The 19,513-nt window shown below is 48.7% G+C and overlaps 2 protein-coding genes across 3 annotated transcripts in view; both read right to left on the bottom strand.

Moving 5' to 3' along the window:
• Positions 1-6,086: 6,086 nt before the first annotated feature.
• MRPS24 (mitochondrial ribosomal protein S24) lies at positions 6,087-8,940 on the bottom strand. Its single transcript, XM_082662433.1, has 4 exons — positions 8,878-8,940; positions 8,722-8,790; positions 8,478-8,589; positions 6,087-6,519 (listed from the first exon to the last, which is right to left on the bottom strand). The coding sequence occupies exons 1-4, from the start codon at positions 8,914-8,916 to the stop codon at positions 6,236-6,238; spliced, it is 504 nt and encodes a 167-aa protein (XP_082518559.1). The 5' UTR covers positions 8,917-8,940; the 3' UTR covers positions 6,087-6,235.
• A 6,084-nt stretch (positions 8,941-15,024) lies between these two features.
• LOC309827660 (up-regulator of cell proliferation) overlaps positions 15,025-19,513 on the bottom strand; it is a 92,433-nt gene continuing 87,944 nt past the window's right edge. For both annotated transcript variants that reach the window (XM_082662432.1, XM_082662431.1), the window contains one exon: positions 15,025-18,313. In XM_082662432.1, coding sequence (XP_082518558.1) covers positions 15,720-18,313 — 2,594 coding nt within the window. In that variant the 3' untranslated portion in view covers positions 15,025-15,719. The remainder of the gene's footprint in view (positions 18,314-19,513) is intronic.

Genomic DNA, 19,513 nt, shown 5'->3' on the forward strand with positions numbered 1-19,513 from the left:
ATTAAAAATAACTATAGCTATTGATATTATAATTTCTCAAAAAATTCAGTTTTCATAAAAAGAGGTAAATTGTAACATCAAAAGTATTTAAAAAAAGGAGTAAAATGGTGGAAACTTTATAAGTGGATAAAGTTAAGGTGCTATCGGCATAAAAATGACTATTTTATCTGTGAGATGTTTTATGTAAGCCACATGGTAACCACAAAGGAAAAATCTACAGTAGAGTCACAAAACACACACACAAAAAGGGAGACTGAGAAAATTACCATGGAAAACCACCACTTTACAGAGGTAGACAGAAACAGAGGAAAAGAAACGATAGATACAAAATAATCAGAAGGCAAACAATAAATAAGATGGCAGCAGTAAGTCCTTATACATCAGTAATCACTCTAAATATAAATGGATTGAATTCACCAAACAAAAGACATAAAAATGGCTGGACTGATTAAAAAACAAGACCCAACTATATGCTGCCTACAGGAAACTCATTTCAGCCCCAAAGACACACAGGTTTAAAGTGAAAATAATAAAGAGGATAGTCCATGCAAGAGGAATCCAAAAGAAAGTATAGCCATACATATATCAGACTAAATAGGCTTTAACCCAAAAATGATAACAAGAGACAAAGACAGTCATTATATATTGATAAAAGGGTCAATACATCAGGAAGATATAACAATTGTAAATATATACACACCCAATACTGGATCACCAAAATATATTAAACAAATAGTAACACATCTAAAGAGAGAAACAGACAATATATTAATAGTAGGGGACTTCAATACCCAATTGTCAGCAATGGATAGATCATCCAGACAGAAAGTCAAGTAAGGAAACAGTGGAACTGAACTACACTCTAGAACAAATGGAATTAACAGATGTATAAAAAAATTCCATTCAACAGCAGAAGAATACACATTCTTCCAAAGTGCACACGGAATATTCTCCAGGATAGATAGTTTGAAAGGACAGAAAACAAATCTTAGAAAACTTAAGAAGACTGAAATCATACCAACTATCTTTTCTGACCACAATGGTATAAAACTAGAAATCAACAAGAGGAAAGCTTGAAAATCTACAAATATGTATAAACTAAACAGCACACTTCTGAAAAACCAATGGGTCAAAGGGGAAATAAAAAATATCTCAAACAATTGAAAACAAAAATACAACATATCAAAACTTATGGGGTGCTGCAAAAGCTGTCCTGAAAGTTTATAGCAATAAATGCATATAGTAGGAAATTAGAAAGATGTCAAAAAACAAATTTCATCATTCGTGGTACTAGTAAAAGAAGAACAAATTATGCCCAAAGTTAGTAGAAAGAAGGAAATAATAAAGATCAGAGTGGGAAACGAATGAAATAGAGACCAGAAAAACAATAGAAAGGATCCACAAAACTAAGAGGTGGTCCCTCCAAAAGATAAAATTGACAAAACCTTTACCTAGACTAAGAAAAAAAGAGAAGACTTAAATAAATTAAATTAGAAATGAAAATGGGAAAAAAAAGAAAATGGAGACATTACAACTGATAAGGCAGAAATAATAGGATCATAAGAAATTATTATGAACAATTATAAGACCAAAAATTAGATAACCTAGAAGACATCAATAAACTTCTAGAAACACACAACCTATCAAGACTGAATCAGAAAGAAATAGAAAACCTCAACAGACCAATAACAAGTAAAAAGATTGAATCAGTAACCAAAAACCTCCCAACAGAAAAGCCCAGGACCAGAAGGCTTCAATGACAAATTCTACCAAGCATTCAAAGAAGAATTAAGACCAATCCTTCTCAAACTCTTCCAAAAAACTGAGGAGGGAATACTTCCAAACTCATTCTAGGAGGTCAGCATTACCCTAATAACAAAACCAGATAAGGACACAATGAGAAAACTATAGACCAATATCCCTGATGAATATAGATGCAAAAATTCTCAACAAAATATTAGCAAACAGAATTCAGTAACACATAAAAAGGATTATACACCATGGTTAAGTAGGATTTATCCCTGGAATGCAAGGATGGTTCAACATATGCAAATCAGTAAACATAATAGATCACATTAATAAAATGAAAGAAAAAATCACATGATCATTTCAATAGATGCAGAAAAAGCATTTGACAAAATACAACATTCTTTCATGATTAAAAAAAAAAAACCACCCTTCAGCAGATTGGGTATAGAAGGAACATACCTAACATAATAAAGGTCATATATGACATACCCACAGAGAACATTATACTCAATGGAGAAAAACAGAAAGCGTTTGCTCTGAGATCAGGAACAGAACAAGAATGGCTACTTTCACCAAAAAAACTGAAAGCTTTTGTTCTGAGATCAGGAAAGGAACAAGATTGGCTACTTTCACCATTCTTATTCAATATAGCATTAGAAGTCCTAACTAGAGCAATTAATCAAGACAAAACAAAAGCATACAAATTGGGAAGGAAGAAGTAAAACTGTTGCTATTTGCAGGTCATAGGACTCCGTATATAAAATAATCTCCAAAACTCAACCAAAAAACCATTGGAACTGATCAACAATTTCAGTAAAGTTGCAGGATACAAAATCAACATACAGAAATCAGTTGCATTTCACACACTAAGGATGAAATACCTGAAAAAGAAATAAAGAAAATGATTCTCTTCCCAACAGCATCAAAAACAACAAAATACTTAGGAACAAATTTAACAAAGAAAGTGAAAGATCTGTATGATGAAAACTCCAAGGCTTTCCTGAAAGAAATCAAACTCACAAACAATTCAGAAGACATCCTATGCTTATGAATTGGAGAAAGTAATATTGTTAAAATGTCCATATTACCCAAAGCCACCTATGGATGCAATGCAATCCCCATCAAAATACCAATGGTATTTTCCCCAGAAACAGAAAAAACAATCCTAAAATTTGTAGGGAATCATAAAAGACCCCAAATAGCCAAAGCGATCCTGAGTAAAAAGAACAAAGCTAGAGGTATCAAATTTCCTGATTTCAAACTATACTACAAAGGCATAGTAATAATAATAATAATAATAAACAGTATGGTACTGGCACAAAAATAGACACATAGACCATTGGAACAGAATATAAAGCCCAGCATTAAACTGCTACCTATATGGTCAACTAATATTCAACAAGGAGCTAAGAGCACCCAGTGGGGAAAGGATAGTCTCCTCAACAAATGATACTGGGAAAACTGGAGAAACACATGTAAAGCAATGAAGCTGGACATCTATCTTACACCACTCACAAAAACTCACTCAAAATAGATCAGACTTAATACCTGATACTATAACTCCTCTAAGAAAATGTAGAGGAAAAGCTCCTTGACATTTGTCTGGACAATGATTTTTAAAATACGACACCAAAAGCACAAACAACAAAAGCAAGAATCAACAAATGGGACATTAAACTTTAAAGCTTCTGCACAACAAAAGAAACAATTAAAAATGAAAAGGCAACTTGTACAGGAGAATATGTTTGCAAACTATGTATTAGATAAGGGGTTACTATCCAAAATATATAAAGAACTCACAGCTCAAAATCAAAAAAAGGAACAACCTGATTTAAAAATGGGCGGAAGAAATAAAGACATCTTTCCATAGAAGACATTCAAATGGCCAACAGGTAAATGAAAAGATGCTCAACATCATTAATCATCAGAAAAAATGCAAATCAAAACCACAGCGAGGCAACACTCACACCTGTTAGGATGGCTATCATCAAGAAGAGAACAGGTAACAAGTGCAGGCAAGGATGTGGAGAAAAGAGGACACTTACGCACTGTTGGTGGGAATGTAAATTGGTTCAACCACAATGGAAAACATGAACCTTCCTCAAAAAAATTAAAAATAGACCAACCATATGATCCAGCAATTCCACTTCTGGGTATATAGCTAAAGGAAATGAAAACAGAATTTCAAAGAGACATCTGCACTCCTATTTTTACTGCAGGATTATTCACAATAACCAAGACATGGAAACAATATAAGTACTCATCAAATGGATAAAGATCTCTCTCTCTCTCTCTCTCTCTCACTGACACACACACACACACACACACACACACACACACACACACACACACACACACACAATGGAATATTATTCAGCCTCGAGGAAGGAGGACATTCTGCCATTTACGACAACATGGATGGACCTGCAGACATAGAAAGACAGTATGACATCACTTACATGTACAATTTAAGAAAGCTAAATTTTTAAAAACAGAATAAAAGTGATCAGCAGGGGATGAGGGGGTGGGGGGACAGATGTTGAGAGTACACATTTACAAGTAGTAAATAAGCCCTAGAGATATAATGCTTAGTACCCTACAATAGGGACAATTATAATCATCAAACTTGCTAAGAGACTATAACAGTTTTTCCAACTACTAAAAAGGATAATTTTGTAATGAGATAGAGGTGCTAATTATTGCTACAATCACATTAAAATATAACAATGTCCTTAAATTAACATGTTGTACACCTTGAACTTATATAACTTTACCTGTCCAATGTATTTCGATTAAATTAAAAAGGATCAGGGTCAAGGTCTGGATGAGTCAATATCAAGGCAAAGGTGAGCCTAAGGGTCACAGTCAGGTACAGGATTGGGCCAATGTCAGGTTGAGGATTTGAATAAGATTCAGTACATGGGTGGATCTGGGTCATGAGGGTCAGGGACATAATCGAGTCCAGCTGAGGTTCAGTCAAGGTAACAGTCAGTGTAAGGGTGAGGGTCAGAACACCTGGTCAGAGTCAGTATTATGATGCAAACGTGGAACAGGGTGAGGGTCAAATTCAGATGAAAAGCCAGGTCCAGGATCAGACTGAGTGTGAGGGTCAGTGTGAGAGTGAAGGTCAGAAGGGTCAGGGTGAGGATCAAAGACAGGTTCAGGTTGAGGTTTGTCATCAGGGTATCAGGGTGAGTCTCAGGGTCTGAATGACAACTTCAGGATTGTTGAGTCTAAAAACAGGGTCATGGTCAGGGTCAAGAGTAGGGTCAGATCTGTGTGAGGGACAGGGTCTGGGTGATGGCTGAGTTTCAAGGTCAAGGTCACAGTCAAGGTCATAAGAGTTTGGATGAGGCACATAATCTGTCAAAGCGAGCATCAGCGTTACCAGTTAGGATGAGTTAGGGTCACCGTAAGGGTGGAGACAGTGTTAGGATGAAGTCTTGAGTCAAGTTTCTGACTGCGAGTCAGGGTTACATAAATGTGAGGGACACAGGGTCAGGGTCATGGTGAGTCAGTCAGCTAGCACTGGAGACAGGATCGGGGCGGGGTGGGGCCTGGTTGGCACCCTCAGGTAAGAGTGAGACTGAGGGTAAAGGTCAAGTTGTGGGTAGGATCAGGGACCATCAAGGGTTAGGATTAGAGTGGGTGTGTTAAAGTTCAGGGTCAAGTTAAGGGCACCAGGATCATGGTCAAGGTGAAGGTCATCAGTGTCGGGGTGAAGTTGAAGGTGAGCAATCCCTGTCCCAATTCCCAGCACCATGTGTGGCTTTTGCAGATGCCACTTTCTGAAATGTTCTTCCTCCATTTACCTGCATATCTATATTCCTCACCTGCTTGGAGCCTTCAATGCGGCCCAACCCTCCCTGTCCCCCTCCACTGGGATACAAGTGTTACGAAGGCAAGGATCTTGGAATGGAATGTTTTGGTCATTGATGGGTTCCAAGCTACTTAGAAGAGTGTCTGGCACAGACTAGGTGCAGTTAAGCTTTTTTAATAGATGACTGTGTGCTACATTATTTCTGGGGGAATAAAAGTACATCTGGAATTACAACAAACTGTACACAGTAGCTTTCTCTGGGGTAGAATTACAAGTAAGCTTCATGGCTGATTGAATACATGTCCATATTGTTTTATAATCTCCAAAAACAGCTCTTTCCATTTTAAGAGAAAACAAGGAACTTCAGGTAAAGTTCCTGACACAGTGATGGGCACAAGATACTCACTGAACCATAGCTATTACCTAAACCTCAGGAACTGGCAGCCTTCCTGGGAACCCTGGAGCATCCTCAAAGAAATCCTATTCTAGTTCTCTAGGCAGACCAAGAAGCAACACAACATGGAGAGTCTATTTATTCAACAGCCAACTTTGAAAACAAAGCCTCAGTAGTCTGAGGGGATGCATTTCCCCTGTTTCTACTTCAGTCCTTTTCCACAAGTTTCTGTCCTTTGCAGGCTACAGTTTGATGCAAACAGGTTGGTTGTCCTAGATATACTTATACACAACCTTTGAGGGCACAGTCTGGAGGTGCAGATGCACAGGACACTTGTAAAAGTGGGACAGCAGAGTCTCACTGTAGCCCACAAGGAAGTAGAACTTATGTGCAGGTAGCTGCCTCAGGACCAGGGCACAGATCTCCACCTGGTTAGCCCGGCGCTTTAGAACAATCTGGTCGGCCAGGCAGCCTGGGAAGGTGCCCAGCATAAATTTACGAAGGAAAACATCTTCCACTGTTCTCTCTGCAGCATGGTCCTCCCCATCCAGGTTACCTGAAGAGAGAAGGGCACCATGGTGAGTTGGCCAAAACTCCAGAGGTTAACATCCAAGAGCACTGGGCACTCAGTTCCACACCCCACTCCAGCCTCTTCTCCTTTCTTCTGTAAGTGGAATAACGCTCTAAAGTTCAAAGAACGTTATTCCAATAATCCCCAAACAAATCCTGTGAAGTACGTGTTATCATTATCCTTGTTTCACAAAAGAGAAGAATGAGGCCTTAGGAGAGCAAAAAACGCAGATGATTCTTCTATGTAGACAGAGAGTGCCCCTCTCCTTTCTTGACTGCCTTATAGAAGCACTGGTCACCCACGGACCAAAGAGATGAGGCCACCAACTACTCCTTTTTTTTTTTTTTTTAATTTATTTATTTATTTTTGGCTGAGTTGGGTCTCTGTTGCTGCTCGCAGGCTTTCTCCAGTTGCAACTCTTCGTTGTGGTGCCTGGGCTTCCCACCGCAGCGGCTTCTCTTGCTGCGGAGCACAGGCTCCAGGCGTGCAGGCCTCAGTAGTTGTGGCTTGCAGGCTCCAGGGCACAGGTTCAGTAGCTGTGGCGCAAGGGCCCAGCCGCTCCACAGCATGTGGGATCCTCCCGGACCAGGGTTCAAACCCATGTCCCCTGCATCGGCAGGCGGATTCTCAACCACTGCGCCACCAGGGAAGCCCTACCAGCTACTTCTGACACGAGGGATGTGAGCTCTCTCACTGACTAGAGCCACGGCCTCAACCAGTGGATTCTCACTGTGGACAACGAAACCTTTGCACCTCTTTTAAGAGTCTACACACACACACCCAGACCTTAGAACTAGAACTTGAAAAGGGTGGGGGACAGAAATCCATATTTTAAGGTAGTTCTCTAGACAGGTATATCTCAAACATTCAAGTTGAGAACCCTCATAGTGAACAAAACACTGTTGACCCTCATCAACTCACAGTAGTTATGTTCTGTAACGTCATTCATTATGTTCTATAAAATCACCATGAACAACGAATTAGCAAATGCTAAACCACTGCTCCTGGTGGAAATACAGCTAGGTTTCTGCAAGCCTTTGGTTACAATATTTTTATCAACAAAGTGATGTATAGCCTTATTTTCTTTTTCTGTTTAAAGACACCTACAAATGGCTGATTAACACTGCACTCTCTCCCAACAGCTCTGTAACTCATGCCTGAAGGAAGCTTTTCTAACAATCATGCCATGCAAGGTACATCAGTCTTCTTGAAATTAGGAACACGAGACAGCGCTTCAGCATTACAGGCTATTTTAAGGCAGTGGGATCACCAACAAAAAGTACAAAACTTGAATACATGGCGCTCACAGATCTCGAAAAGAGTACTTGTTTACAGCATGCGAGCTGAAACTAGAAGGCAGGGCCTTGATCAACCGCAGCTGGGAAGGTGCATGTGGGGTGCCTGCTCTGCCCACGTCTGAGAATGAATGGGAAAGCACCTAGAATAGGCAAATTCACAAACACGGCATCTGCAAATAACCCGGGCAAACCGTACACACCGGTAGTGAAAGATTCAATAGTCACAACAGTCTTCCGGGTCATCGAATTCCAAGGGGTTTCACTCTTTCCACTGCCTCTGGGCTTTTTTACATCCGTAAATTACACATAACGGGCAGCGATGCAAAACAACTGTCTTTAGGCATGCGAACAATTTCTGTGGAAGTTCAACCGAACCCTTGACCCGCATGGAAAAAGAGTTTTGCATCCCTTTCAAATACATTTCAACGATCCTGACCACATATGTCTATTTTACTCCTCTTTTGAAAGCGTCTGATTTCTGAACCTCGCGTTGAGTACCGAGTTAAACAAAATCTCTGACACATGTTCACGTCGTGTTTATGTGACAGACAAGCACAACTGAGAACGCCTTCCCCGGGGCCAGGGGTCGGGCCCACAGCACGTCCTCGCCCCCTCCCGCCACCGCGACAGGCATCGTCCCCTCACCTGTGTGCAGTGACAGCCAGCCCTTACGATGGGCGATGTGGTGCGGCGCGTGGGCCTCCTCGTAGGTCACTGGTTTGTCCCCCTTGCCCACTCGGACTCGGGCCGCGCGGTTCTGGAAAGAAAGAGGGCCCGTGACTCTCCGCGACCACAGACCCAGGGCGCGCCCTGGATTACACCCTCGCCAGCAGGTCCCACCCTCCGAGGCCGCGGGCGCCCAGACCCCAGGCCTCCACGCCGCACTTACCTTGGCGCAAGCCGCGGAGGTGTGCAGGGCGCGCCAGACGCATGGCAGCTCCCGGTTCCAGGATAGCACCTGTAGGGAAAGTGGGGCATCAGACCGAAACTACGGCTCCCCGCTGCCCGCCTCCAACCGCCGGCCCCGGCCGTGCCGCCCACTCACCAGCGGCCGGAGCCACACACCACACACGGGCGCCGCCATCTTGGGCCGAGCGGAGGGCGGGGAGGGGCGGGGCGGCGTCGGGGTAAAGGTCAGGCGCGGGAGGTGGACGCGCGGGCGAGACCACACGCAAGCCGGCGCGGGGGTGCGAGCCTCTCGGCCGGGCGGGGCCGCATGCAGTCCGCTCCGACCTGCTGTGGGCGGCGGCGGGGGCCCAGGCTCCGGGCTTGCGAGGCGGGCCGTGTGGGGCCGGGAGGTTGGGGGAGCTGGACTCTGCGCCTCCTCCCGCAGCCCTGGACACGTCTTGCACCCCTCCGTCCGACCCCAGTAGTGGTTTGCGCCGTGTTTCAGATCCGGAAACTGGATGATGCGGAGCGTGAGGTTTCGCGGTCCGAGAGCTCGCAGCGGCCGGTCGAAGAGTGTCTTGGCGGGGGGCGGGCCGGGGGAAGGGGGCGCCTACTGCCCCGCCCCGCCCGGCCGGCGGGGACTGTTGGGGGAGCGGAGCGTTTCACCACGTCCTAGAAATTAGGCTGCTGAGTTCTGTCTCCAAATAATATCCTTTAAAAAACAGAAGAAAAGAAAGAAACACCCTTTTATCCACAAATAGAGAGGAAATATGTTTCGGTTAAAACTTTACCTAGTTCTTGGGAGGGGCAAGATAGGGGTAGGGGATTAAGGAACACAGCCTGCAATGTAAACAGAAAGAGGCTACAGGAAAATACTGTGCAACGCAGGGAATATAGATAATTTTTTAATTTTATAGTAAGTGAAGTATAATCTATAAGAAATTGAATAACTGTATCGTACCCCTAACATAATATTATAAACGAATATGATATTGTAAACTCACTGTACTTTAAAAATCAGCCAGTTCTTCAAGGATGGGTTATGCAGAGGGTAGGGTTTCACATCTGACCATACCCTAGTGTCTGGCCCTTGAGGAAGGAAAATTTTAAGGGAGAAAGGGCTGATGGTCGCTTAATTCCTGGAGATGTTACAGAGCCTGCTGTACTCAAACCAAAGCATTGGCACTGTAATTTGTATCCAGTAATTATTGTCAGAGGGAAAAATAGCAACACTGGATATCCTAGTTCAGAACTCACACATAGTAATGGAAAAAACGTGGACTCTGGATTCAGGCTCAGGTGGAACAATCTTTGTGCAATTGAGCCTCAGTTCCATAATCTGTATAATGGGTTTTGTTCATAATACCACTCATAGAGCTGTTATGAATCATGTGAAATTGCCAACGTTTGGCCATTTGGACTTAATCATCCACCCTGATGCTGCTTACATACTGCTGTCATCTATGTGGAAGGGAAATGGAGGCAAAGGCAGACAGTGAGCCGCCTCAGATCACACTGGGGAAGGTCCAAGAGGGACTCTTGGCTTCAGTGCAGTACATTTTCCACGGTCAAGATTCCTCTGACCATTTGGAGCTGGTTTCTCCAAAAAGGGACAGCGTCTTTCATGTCCACTCTACTAGGAATATTTTATTTCTAAAATTTAAACTGTGGCCTCCAGCTGTTCTGCATATTGGATAAGGGGACAAAACAGGAGTAAGATGTTCTCCAATCACAATACTATCCAAATGTAAGAACTCTCAACTTTAACTGAAGGACCCTTTTTAAAAAAAATTTATTTATTTATTTTTGGCTGCATTGGGTCTTCGTTGCTGCGCGCGGGCTTTTCTCTAGTTGCAGAGAGCAGGGGCTACTCTTCATTGCGGTGCGTGGGCTTCTCATTGCGTGGCTTCTCTTGTTGCAGAGCACGGGCTCTGGAGCGCAGGCTCAGTAGTTGTGGCGCACGGGTTGGGTTGCTCTGCGGCATGTGGGATTTTCCCGGACCAGGGCACGAACCGGTGTCCCCTGCAGATTCTTAACCACTGCGCTGCCAGGGAAGCCCCTGAAGGACCCTTTTAAGCTGGTAGTCATTTTTTTCTTTTTAAAGTTTCCATAAAGTTTGATAATTTTATAATTTGATAAAATTTTGTGGATGTGCTCCAAAGTGGTGAGGAACATGGGATCTGGTATCTGAAATACAGCTTCCTGGCTTTGCAATTTCAGCAAGTGACTTGACCTTCCTGAGCCTCAGCTTCTCTCATCTATAAAACGGGAACCATGATGATTGTTGTGAAAACCACACTGTAAAATGCCTGATGGAGTGAGCAGCTAATGAATGTTTTTTTTTAAAAAAGGATAGAGTCTGCCTCCTCTTAGGGAGATGAACCAGCCATTGAGGGTCCGTGAGAACTCACTGGAACACCACCAGAGGAAAGGAGAAGAGGCTGGTATTCCATACACGTGACAATGGCATGGACTTCTATCGGAGCAGCAGCAGGCGGTGCTGTCCAGCTGAGCAGGGGCTGTTGTGCTTGGGGTTCAAGTTTTGCCACTCTTCCTTAGGCCTGAAGAGTCTCCCAGGAATTCCAAACTGATCTAGATCTTTCATTGGCCTTTTGTTTATTATCTTTGTTTTATACTATGCCTTGTTGCAAAAAGGGTTTCACCTGGTTCCTTGAAGGGGGGTGGTGCGGAATGGGGGTCACGTGAATGTGTTTGCATGATTTAAATAACTTAAAAGTGCATTTTAATGCATTAGTATGAACTGTTACATTGTTTTAAATCACCAATAGAAAAATTTTAGTAGGATATTTATTTCTATTTAACAAAACGCTAACAGTGTTTTTCTGCACTTTTTGCTTCTCCCATCAATGCTGTAAAGGAGGCAATATTGTCCAGGTTTGGCAGATCAGAAGATGGAGACTCGCCTGGGGTGACAGAACTAGCCAAGGGTAGCAGCCTTCTTGTTCCAAAGCATGTGCTCGTTCCACATCTGAGGTTCCACTGCACCACTTGGTGGGGGTGAATGTTCAGAACCGTGCAGGATGGAGGAATGGGCTGTGTGTCTGTGGTTGGACACAGACCACTCAGGACTGGCCCTGGGGGGACTTCCTGGGCGTGGAGAAGCCACATCTAGGAGCAAGGGACTCACATGAAGAGGCTGCCTACTCCCCTGCTGGGGGCTCCAGACCAGAGCCTGGAGGAGACAGGGATGTCCAGCTGTTTATTCTCACACATGAGCCCCTGTGCTCTCCTCATGATAGCCAGGAGGGTCCAGACTCCCGCTTATGCTCTCAGAGCAGCGATTCTCCACGCCGGCTGCACATTAGAGCCCATCGGGTCCCACACCACAAGGACAGTACTGGACAGAGGCGCGGCACCCGTCCTTTTTCAGTGCTCCTTAGATGATACCAATATACAGCCAAGGTTGGGAACCAGCGTCCTGAACTCCAGGTTTATGTGGGAGACCCCCAGAACCTGATCCGTAGAGACCCCTTTGCAGGAGAGGGCTATTGGATGGTCCTTACAGCCCTTTCCTACCACTAGTCCTGCGAGGCCATCACAGCTCTTAACTCTGAGGGGACTGGGCCACAAGACACATAGGCGGCTGCTGTGTGGTCTGGATTTTTTTGAAGACGGTCTGTCCCGAGGGCTCACCTGTATCAAAGGATAGAACACTGGCCAGGCTGTGGGGTGACACTGTGCGAGAGGGAGACTCTGAGCCTACCTGGGCTTGCAGAGCACGGTCCGGCCTAGAACATAGTGTTTGTTTCCTGGAACCCACCAGAATGCAGCCTCAGGGAGCACTGCCCCAGGCCGAGACGTCTGCCTTCCTGTTGGCGGTGGGATTAGCGGAGACAACTCCACTCGTGTTGGTGTTCACGGGACGGACTTATTCTAATTCGGAACTGCTGACACTTCACATTTTGTAATCCTATGGGTTTTTTTTTTGTTTTGTTTTGTTTTGTTTTGCGGTAGGCGGGCCTCTCACTGTTGTGGCCTCTCCCGTTGCGGAGCACAGGCTCCGGACGCGCAGGCTCAGCGGCCACGGCTCACGGGCCCAGCCGCTCCGTGGCATGTGGGATCCTCCCGGACCTGCGCACGCGCACGAACCCACGCCCCCTGCATCGGCAGGCGGACTCTCAACCACTGCGCCACCAGGGAAGCCCTGTAATCCTATGGCTTTCATATTACTCTTGCTAATTCGTTTTCTCCTAATAACCAACCCATTCACCAAGAAGAATCCCAGAGGTTCTCGCAACCTCGATTCCGGGAACTAAGCCAAACAACCACTGAGACCAAAGCAGAGTCTTGAACTGTCTTCTCTCTTGCATAGGCAGCCAGGGGGCTCTTACCCCATGTTCCCCTTGAGCTCCTGCTGCGTCCTCCTACCCCACTCTGCTTCTGCTGAGGCACAGGAAGAAGGGCCAAGTCCCAAGCTATAATTACCGACTTCAGCTTTGGCGCGCTGAGGAGGTCCAGTCTCCCGATAGTGGAACCAATTAGAAGCACCCTTTGCCACACTGGTACCCTGGGCTGAACGTCACAACTCCAGGGCTTGGAGTACCTGGACAGGAGGAGTGGGCCCCACGTGTGACAGCCATGGAGACCTCACTCCCTGATTCTCGGATGCCGTGCTAGACCTGGACACAAGAAAATGGGCTTGATACCCTTCCTTCCAATGGGGAACACAGAGGAGCAGGCACGCGAAAGGGTCTTAGATAAGGACCATGACAGGAACACAGAAAGGCCCCTGACCCCTCAGGTGGTAGAGTGGAGGTGGGGCTGCCATCCAAGTCCGTCCTGAAGAAGTGTCAGCCTCACCAAGAACAGGTGGAAGGAGGCCCCAGGCAGACAGAGCATGAATGAAGCCGCGGGATCCAGAGCGTGTGGGTCCTGTGGGTGAGGGGTGGAAAGTCACAAAAGCCAGGACCAAGGGCACCTCGGCTCTCTCTTCTGTGGTTCTGACTTACTGGTACTTGTAAGGCTGCACTCTGATGTAATTTTGTTGAAGTTTTAGGAACTCAGGATAGGTGTGTAGCGAAACTCATTTTTTTATTACTGGCTCAGAAAGAGAGAATTAGCAAAAGATTAGGTTTCGGGCTTCCCTGGTGGCGCAGTGGTTGAGAGTCCGCCTGCCGATGCAGGGGACATGGGTTCGTGCCCCAGTCCGGGAAGATCCCACATGCCGCGGAGCGACTGGGCCCGTGAGCCATGGCCGCTGAGCCTGCGTGTGCGGAGCCTGTGCTCCGCAACGGGAGAGGCCGCAGCAGTGAGAGGCCCGCATACCGCAAAAAAACAACAAAAAAAGATTAAGTTTCCTGAGTTCCAGCACTTCTTCCAGCCTCCGTTTCACACATCAGAGCCAGGTTCCCGGAACACAGGGGCAACTTTCTGAACATCAGGGGAGCAGTAGTTGGAGCATCCTGGGGCCAGAGAAGGGGCTGACAGCCTTGGAACCCAAAAAAGGGTTCCAGTCCAGGGGGCTCCCTTTCCGAGTCTGGGGGGAGGAGTTCAAGGAATAGAGAGAAGCTCCTGGTTACCACCCGGGGGACTGATTTTCCTGGAATCACAAAATACAGAGGGCAGGAGGCCCTAGGGCCCAAGCAGAGATTCCCAGAACTAGTGGCACAGCTGGGATTGGGGTCTGAGGCACAGAGAGGTGACCCTGGCCCTTGGTAAGGGCCAGCACAGACAAAGCTTCCAGCTGGAGACTCAGCAGAGGAGGAGCTCCACGTTCTGGCTCATGGTGTCACGTGGGCCACGGATGGTGCCAGGGAGGAGGCCTGGCCCCGGAGGCACGGAAGTGAGATGAAGGGCTGACACCCAGGGGCAAGGCTGGGGGTGAGCCCGGAAGCTGTGGAAGTTTGGGGGAGATGAACGGCCGGGAAGCTGAGGCACAGAGCTGAGGGCACCGGCGTCCCCATCAGCTCCGCTCTGCCGATGCAGGTCTGTGGGCTGGGCAAGCTGCTTAACTGCTCTAGGCCTCCTTGCCTCGCCTCTAAAACGGGGTAACGATGCAGGTATTTTGGAGCCCCTGTGAAGATGCTTAGTTCGGTTTTCCAGTAACAGCCTGAAGAATGGATCTCTGCTTAAAGAGAGGGGACGTGGTGGCATTTTTAAAGACACCTCTCTCGGGTGTCCACTATTTCAGATGTTCTAGCAAGCAACCCCCTCAGACAGACACTGTGATCCTCTTGGAGGAAACAGAAAAATTAAGGCACAGAGAGGAAACCACCCATTACTATCATTTGTGCATCCACTAGTTTCATTCATTCAACACACATTTATTAAGTGCCTGCGGTGTGCCAGGCCCTGGGGGTACAAAGTTGGGTAGTGTACAGCCCCTGCTCTCAAGGAGCTCACAGGTCTAGGGGAGAGGCAGACACGTGCACAGGTAAGTCACGCTGCGCGTGCTGAGTGTTGCGACAGAGGTGTGAACGGAGCGCTGTGGGCGCACGAGAGCCAACAGGAACCCCCCCCCCCGAGGCAGGGTCGGTCAACACTGAGTAGCACAGTAGCCCCTGCCCACGGCGGGCCCTTTCCTCAGCGGGCAGGACCAGGTCACCGAGGCCGATGCTGAGGCTCGCTGGAGGGAAGGCCGACCTCTGCCTCCTCAGGGCAGCGCCCCAACCCTGTCCCCGGTACCAGCTGCCCGGGCTGCAGTGCTCAGGAGCCACTCTCCACTCCAGAGGCAGAGAACGGGGAGCAGCTGTACGAAAGGCCAAGCCACCAGGGGCCTCGAAGTTCAGAGACAAAGGACAAGTTACTGCTTGTGTCTACCCCTCCTGCCCCAGGCTTCTTATACTCCCGAGAGCATCTCTGAGCTGATCTGTGAGGTCACATCCTTCCCTGACACCGCGTAGGCCACTCCAGACCTGGGCCCCGTCCGTCACTTGGCTCCCCTCTCAGGAGCTGGGCACAGCCCCACGTGGACACCCCCATCAGAACAGGCTGCTCGCGGCGGGCCTCTGGCAGCTGGACTCCTTTTCTTTCGATGCTTCACAGCCGTCGTACCAGCTCGATGAGCTGCTGGATGTTCTTGTTTTGGTTGGACAGGCCATTCCGGATGTTTTCCAGCAGGCATCTCTTCAGTTCAAAAATGGCCTCACTGTACCCCAAGCTCACAGCGGCCATGGGGGGCACTCCATGCCACAGGCCGGGGATGTGCCAAACGTGCTGCTTCTCAGGGTCACAAAAGGCCAGGCCAGCCAGCGTCCGGATCCCGCCACCCTGATGCTCCATTTGCACCGTGGCTCTGCTCGCATCCCTGGGCTCGTCCAGGAGCTGCTTCCTCTCTCTCGGCTTGGAGCCGGGGGCAGACGCATCCTGCAGGCTCTGGTACACAAACTGATAGTTGGGCATGTGCCCTGTTTTCTCCAGCCTCAGAAACGCATGCAGAATAGCCGGCGGAATGTCCCTCGTTTCAGCTAAACTGACCACAGTGACATTGCTCAGCCCCATAATCAACGTGGCCAGGGAAGCCTCTTGCTCAAACCTCTCCCCTGCCTCGGTCAGGACTCCGCCTATCAAGCCCCCGGAGTGGATTACCAGGATGTGGTCACAGCCCAGGTCCTGGCTGAAGCTCTCGGCCACCGTCAGGAGCTGCATGAAGGCCCCTCGAGGACCACGGCCCCTTCCCGTGGCAAACCGCAGCCCAAACATGGTGTTGAGGAGGGTGGACTTGCCTGTGCCCGGCACACCGAGCACCGACAGGACGACCAGGCGCGACCTCCTCTCCAGGCGGACGTGCAGCTCCTTCAGGAGCCCCGTGACCCAGCGCAGGGGGGTGCTCAGGGTGTTCCCGTCGATCAGCTCCAGGGGGAGCCCCTTCAGCAGCAGTTCCAAGGCCAAGCCTGGGAAGTGCGCGAACCGCCTCTGCCCCGCCGGCAGCTTCCCGGCCTCCACGAGACAGCTTTCGGCCTCGTAGAACTGCCCCATCTCCCGCAGGAAGTGTTCCACCCCCAGGGGCTCCGGCCAGAGGGGCTCGCTGAAGTCCACGGCCCCACGGTGCTTTGCTCTCAGGGTAAGCATCGTCTCCGGAGACGCTCTCGGCCTTGGCTGGGCCGCCCGGGCCAGTCCCCACTCCATCCACCTCAGGAAGTACTGCTTCTCGCCCAGAGAGGGGCTGCTGATGCCCGAGATGAACTCCTGAAGCCCCCAGGCAGGATCGTGGCCATTCTGCTGCGTTCGAAGTTCCAGCAGCCGATGCCTCAGCTCAGCCCTGCACCTCTCAGGAGGGTCCCCAGCCCACTGGGCCTGGCAGAGCTCCCTCTCCACCTGGGCCGCCTTTCTCCAAGGGTCCCCCTGCAGCCGCAGCTCGGCCCGGCGGTAGGCGTCCGAGTCCTTGATCTTCCTGGTGATCTGCTCCATCCGGTCCTTCGCCCGCTGGCACTCGTCGCAGTCCTCATCGACCTTCAGCCCCAGCTTGCGGGCCGCATGCGCCATGTCCTCCACGGATACCCTCCTGCAGGGGGCCCGGGTCACGTGCGCCACGATGGCGCGGATCCGGCGCACGAAGCCCGCACTGTCCGTGCTGCTGACCTTCACCAGGACGTGCGAGGGGTCCATCTTCAGCACAGGGATTAACCTGTTCAGAAACCGCAGGTTTGTGTTCCGTTTCCCGCGGTAGGGGCTCAGGATGAAGTAGTATTTCGTGGCCGACCCCTTCATGGAGTACAGCAGTTTGTATTCCTTCTTACTGATGTTGTCAGTCAAGATGAACACGGCCGAGGAGATTTCTGTCAAGAGCTTAAACTGCAGCCAGTGAGAGCCGATGTCACCTCTCAGGTTCAGAAAGGCCACGGGCTCCGGGAAAATGTCCAAGTCCTCCCTGCCACTGGGAAGAAACCAGGAAATTTCCACCAGCCCGTCTGCAATCTCCCGAGGGTTGGTGCCCAAGTTCAGATCCCGATGCCAGAAACAGTCCCGCTGCCTGTGGCCAGGGCTGAGCACGGCGTTGAGAAGCTGGGACTTGGAGTTGCTGCTGACCTCCATGCGCACAAAGGCGAAGGCGGGCGCTCGGGACAGGACCACGCTGTCTTCTCTGAAGCTGCCCACCGCCCTTGGGGGCTGTGACCCCCATGTCCGCACAGTCCCCCTCATGGCCCACAGCAGAAACGTGTGGTAGTGGTTTTCTGGGTCGGGCAAAACGAGAGGGAGTGCAAACTGGCAGAGGGACATTTTTAGCACGATTTCTTGTTGCAGGAAACTATCTGAGGAAAGCAGAAGGGCACAGAGAAGGTCCAAGGGGTTCACAGGCGTATCGGGTGTTGGCAGCTCGGAGAAGGAATAGATGTCCGCAGAGATGTCGTCGGCCGTGTCCCAGTAGATGATCTCCTCTTCCACCTGGCTCTCCTTCTCCGCAGGCCTGGTGTCCGGGGGTACGTCCAGCACCATGGTGGTGTTCCTGGCTTCGGCGTTGAGGGCCTGCAGCTTCCTGAGGAAATTCCAGGGCAAGTCTTTGGGAGCCTGTGGAGCCCAGTTCTTCATGCTATCACTACTGATCTGCAGGGAGTCCTGGAGGCTGAGTTTCTGTGCCTGGTACGTCTCTAGTCCCAGGAGGGACAGCATTTCTTGCAGTCTGCTCCTCTCCACTGTGGAGAGAAATGAAGATATCAGCGCTTACCCTGCGTGTCAGGGACCCAGGTTAGAGGTGGGGAGGGGAGAGCCCAGCCTGGCGTGTAGGAGGTGGCCTCCTTCAGGGTAAAATGCAGGCACCCCTAGGCCACCTGAGACCAAGACAGAAGTACCATCACCCACCCCAGATCCAAGTGGGGTCGGAAACATGTGACATGGGAGAGGGACGAGAAAAGGGCGTCTGGGGGCAACAGTTAAGAACTGGGAGGAAATGTCTGGTTTCTCTTGAAACCCCCGAGATTCAGCAACACCAAGCCCAAATTTAATTGGCTAGAGTGAGCAGCTGTGCACCCTAGCTGTGGAGCACAGGCCCCGTTCTCTGGCCACGCCTCCGCTCCCTCCAGATACTCCTGTGCTTCTGGCCCAGCAGTGGACTCCCTAACCCTGTCACCAGGAATTCCCCACGGGGGACACAATCACTGATTCACTGTGGTTTTCTGGTTAATGTTCTCTGCTCTTTACAGACAAGCTGGAAAATGTGTAAAGGAAACAGGGAGTTACTACTGGGTACAGAGTAACAGAAATCACAGATAAATAACATTTTGCAAAACTGAAGCCACTGATAAAAATACTTGGTAGAGATTATCACAAGTCTGTACTTATTTGTTCAGATTTTCAACCATAACATCCAATACAGTAAGAATTCTTACAAGCACTAGATGCTCAGAACAGTAAGGCCACCTGCAAAGGTTTCATCCACCGACCCCGTTCTTGGCCATGGCATCTTACCAATTTTCATTGCATATAATTTCCTGCATATAATTAGTAAACTTTAAATGGTAAGTCTATTAACAAAATAAATCAATACAAATCCTGCTGAGCTCCAGGATTCTCTCCATTCTTTTCTCGAAAGAGGAAGCTACTATGCCTGTGCTGCTACCTTAAATGTGGATGTAAACCACAGGAGGAAGCGCAGTGATCAGCCCTCTTCTTGTTTCCCAGGAAGTCATATGATGGGTTCGGGACCGTGCCTGGTGAACGGCAGGACTCAAAGCACTGGAAAAGAGGTGTCTCGTTCCCCTGTAGGGGTCCACTTGCTGCCTAATGTCTCTCTTCAGAAACTCCACACTCCACAGGGACTGAGAGAGTTCTGCGGGCTGTGCCACCACCCCAGAGAGTACAGGAGCTGGCAAACCTGTTGCAGAAACTAAAGAACT

The sequence above is a fragment of the Grampus griseus genome, assembly GCF_964374135.1.
Source record: "Grampus griseus genome assembly, chromosome: 9".
NCBI lineage: Eukaryota > Metazoa > Chordata > Mammalia > Artiodactyla > Delphinidae > Grampus > Grampus griseus.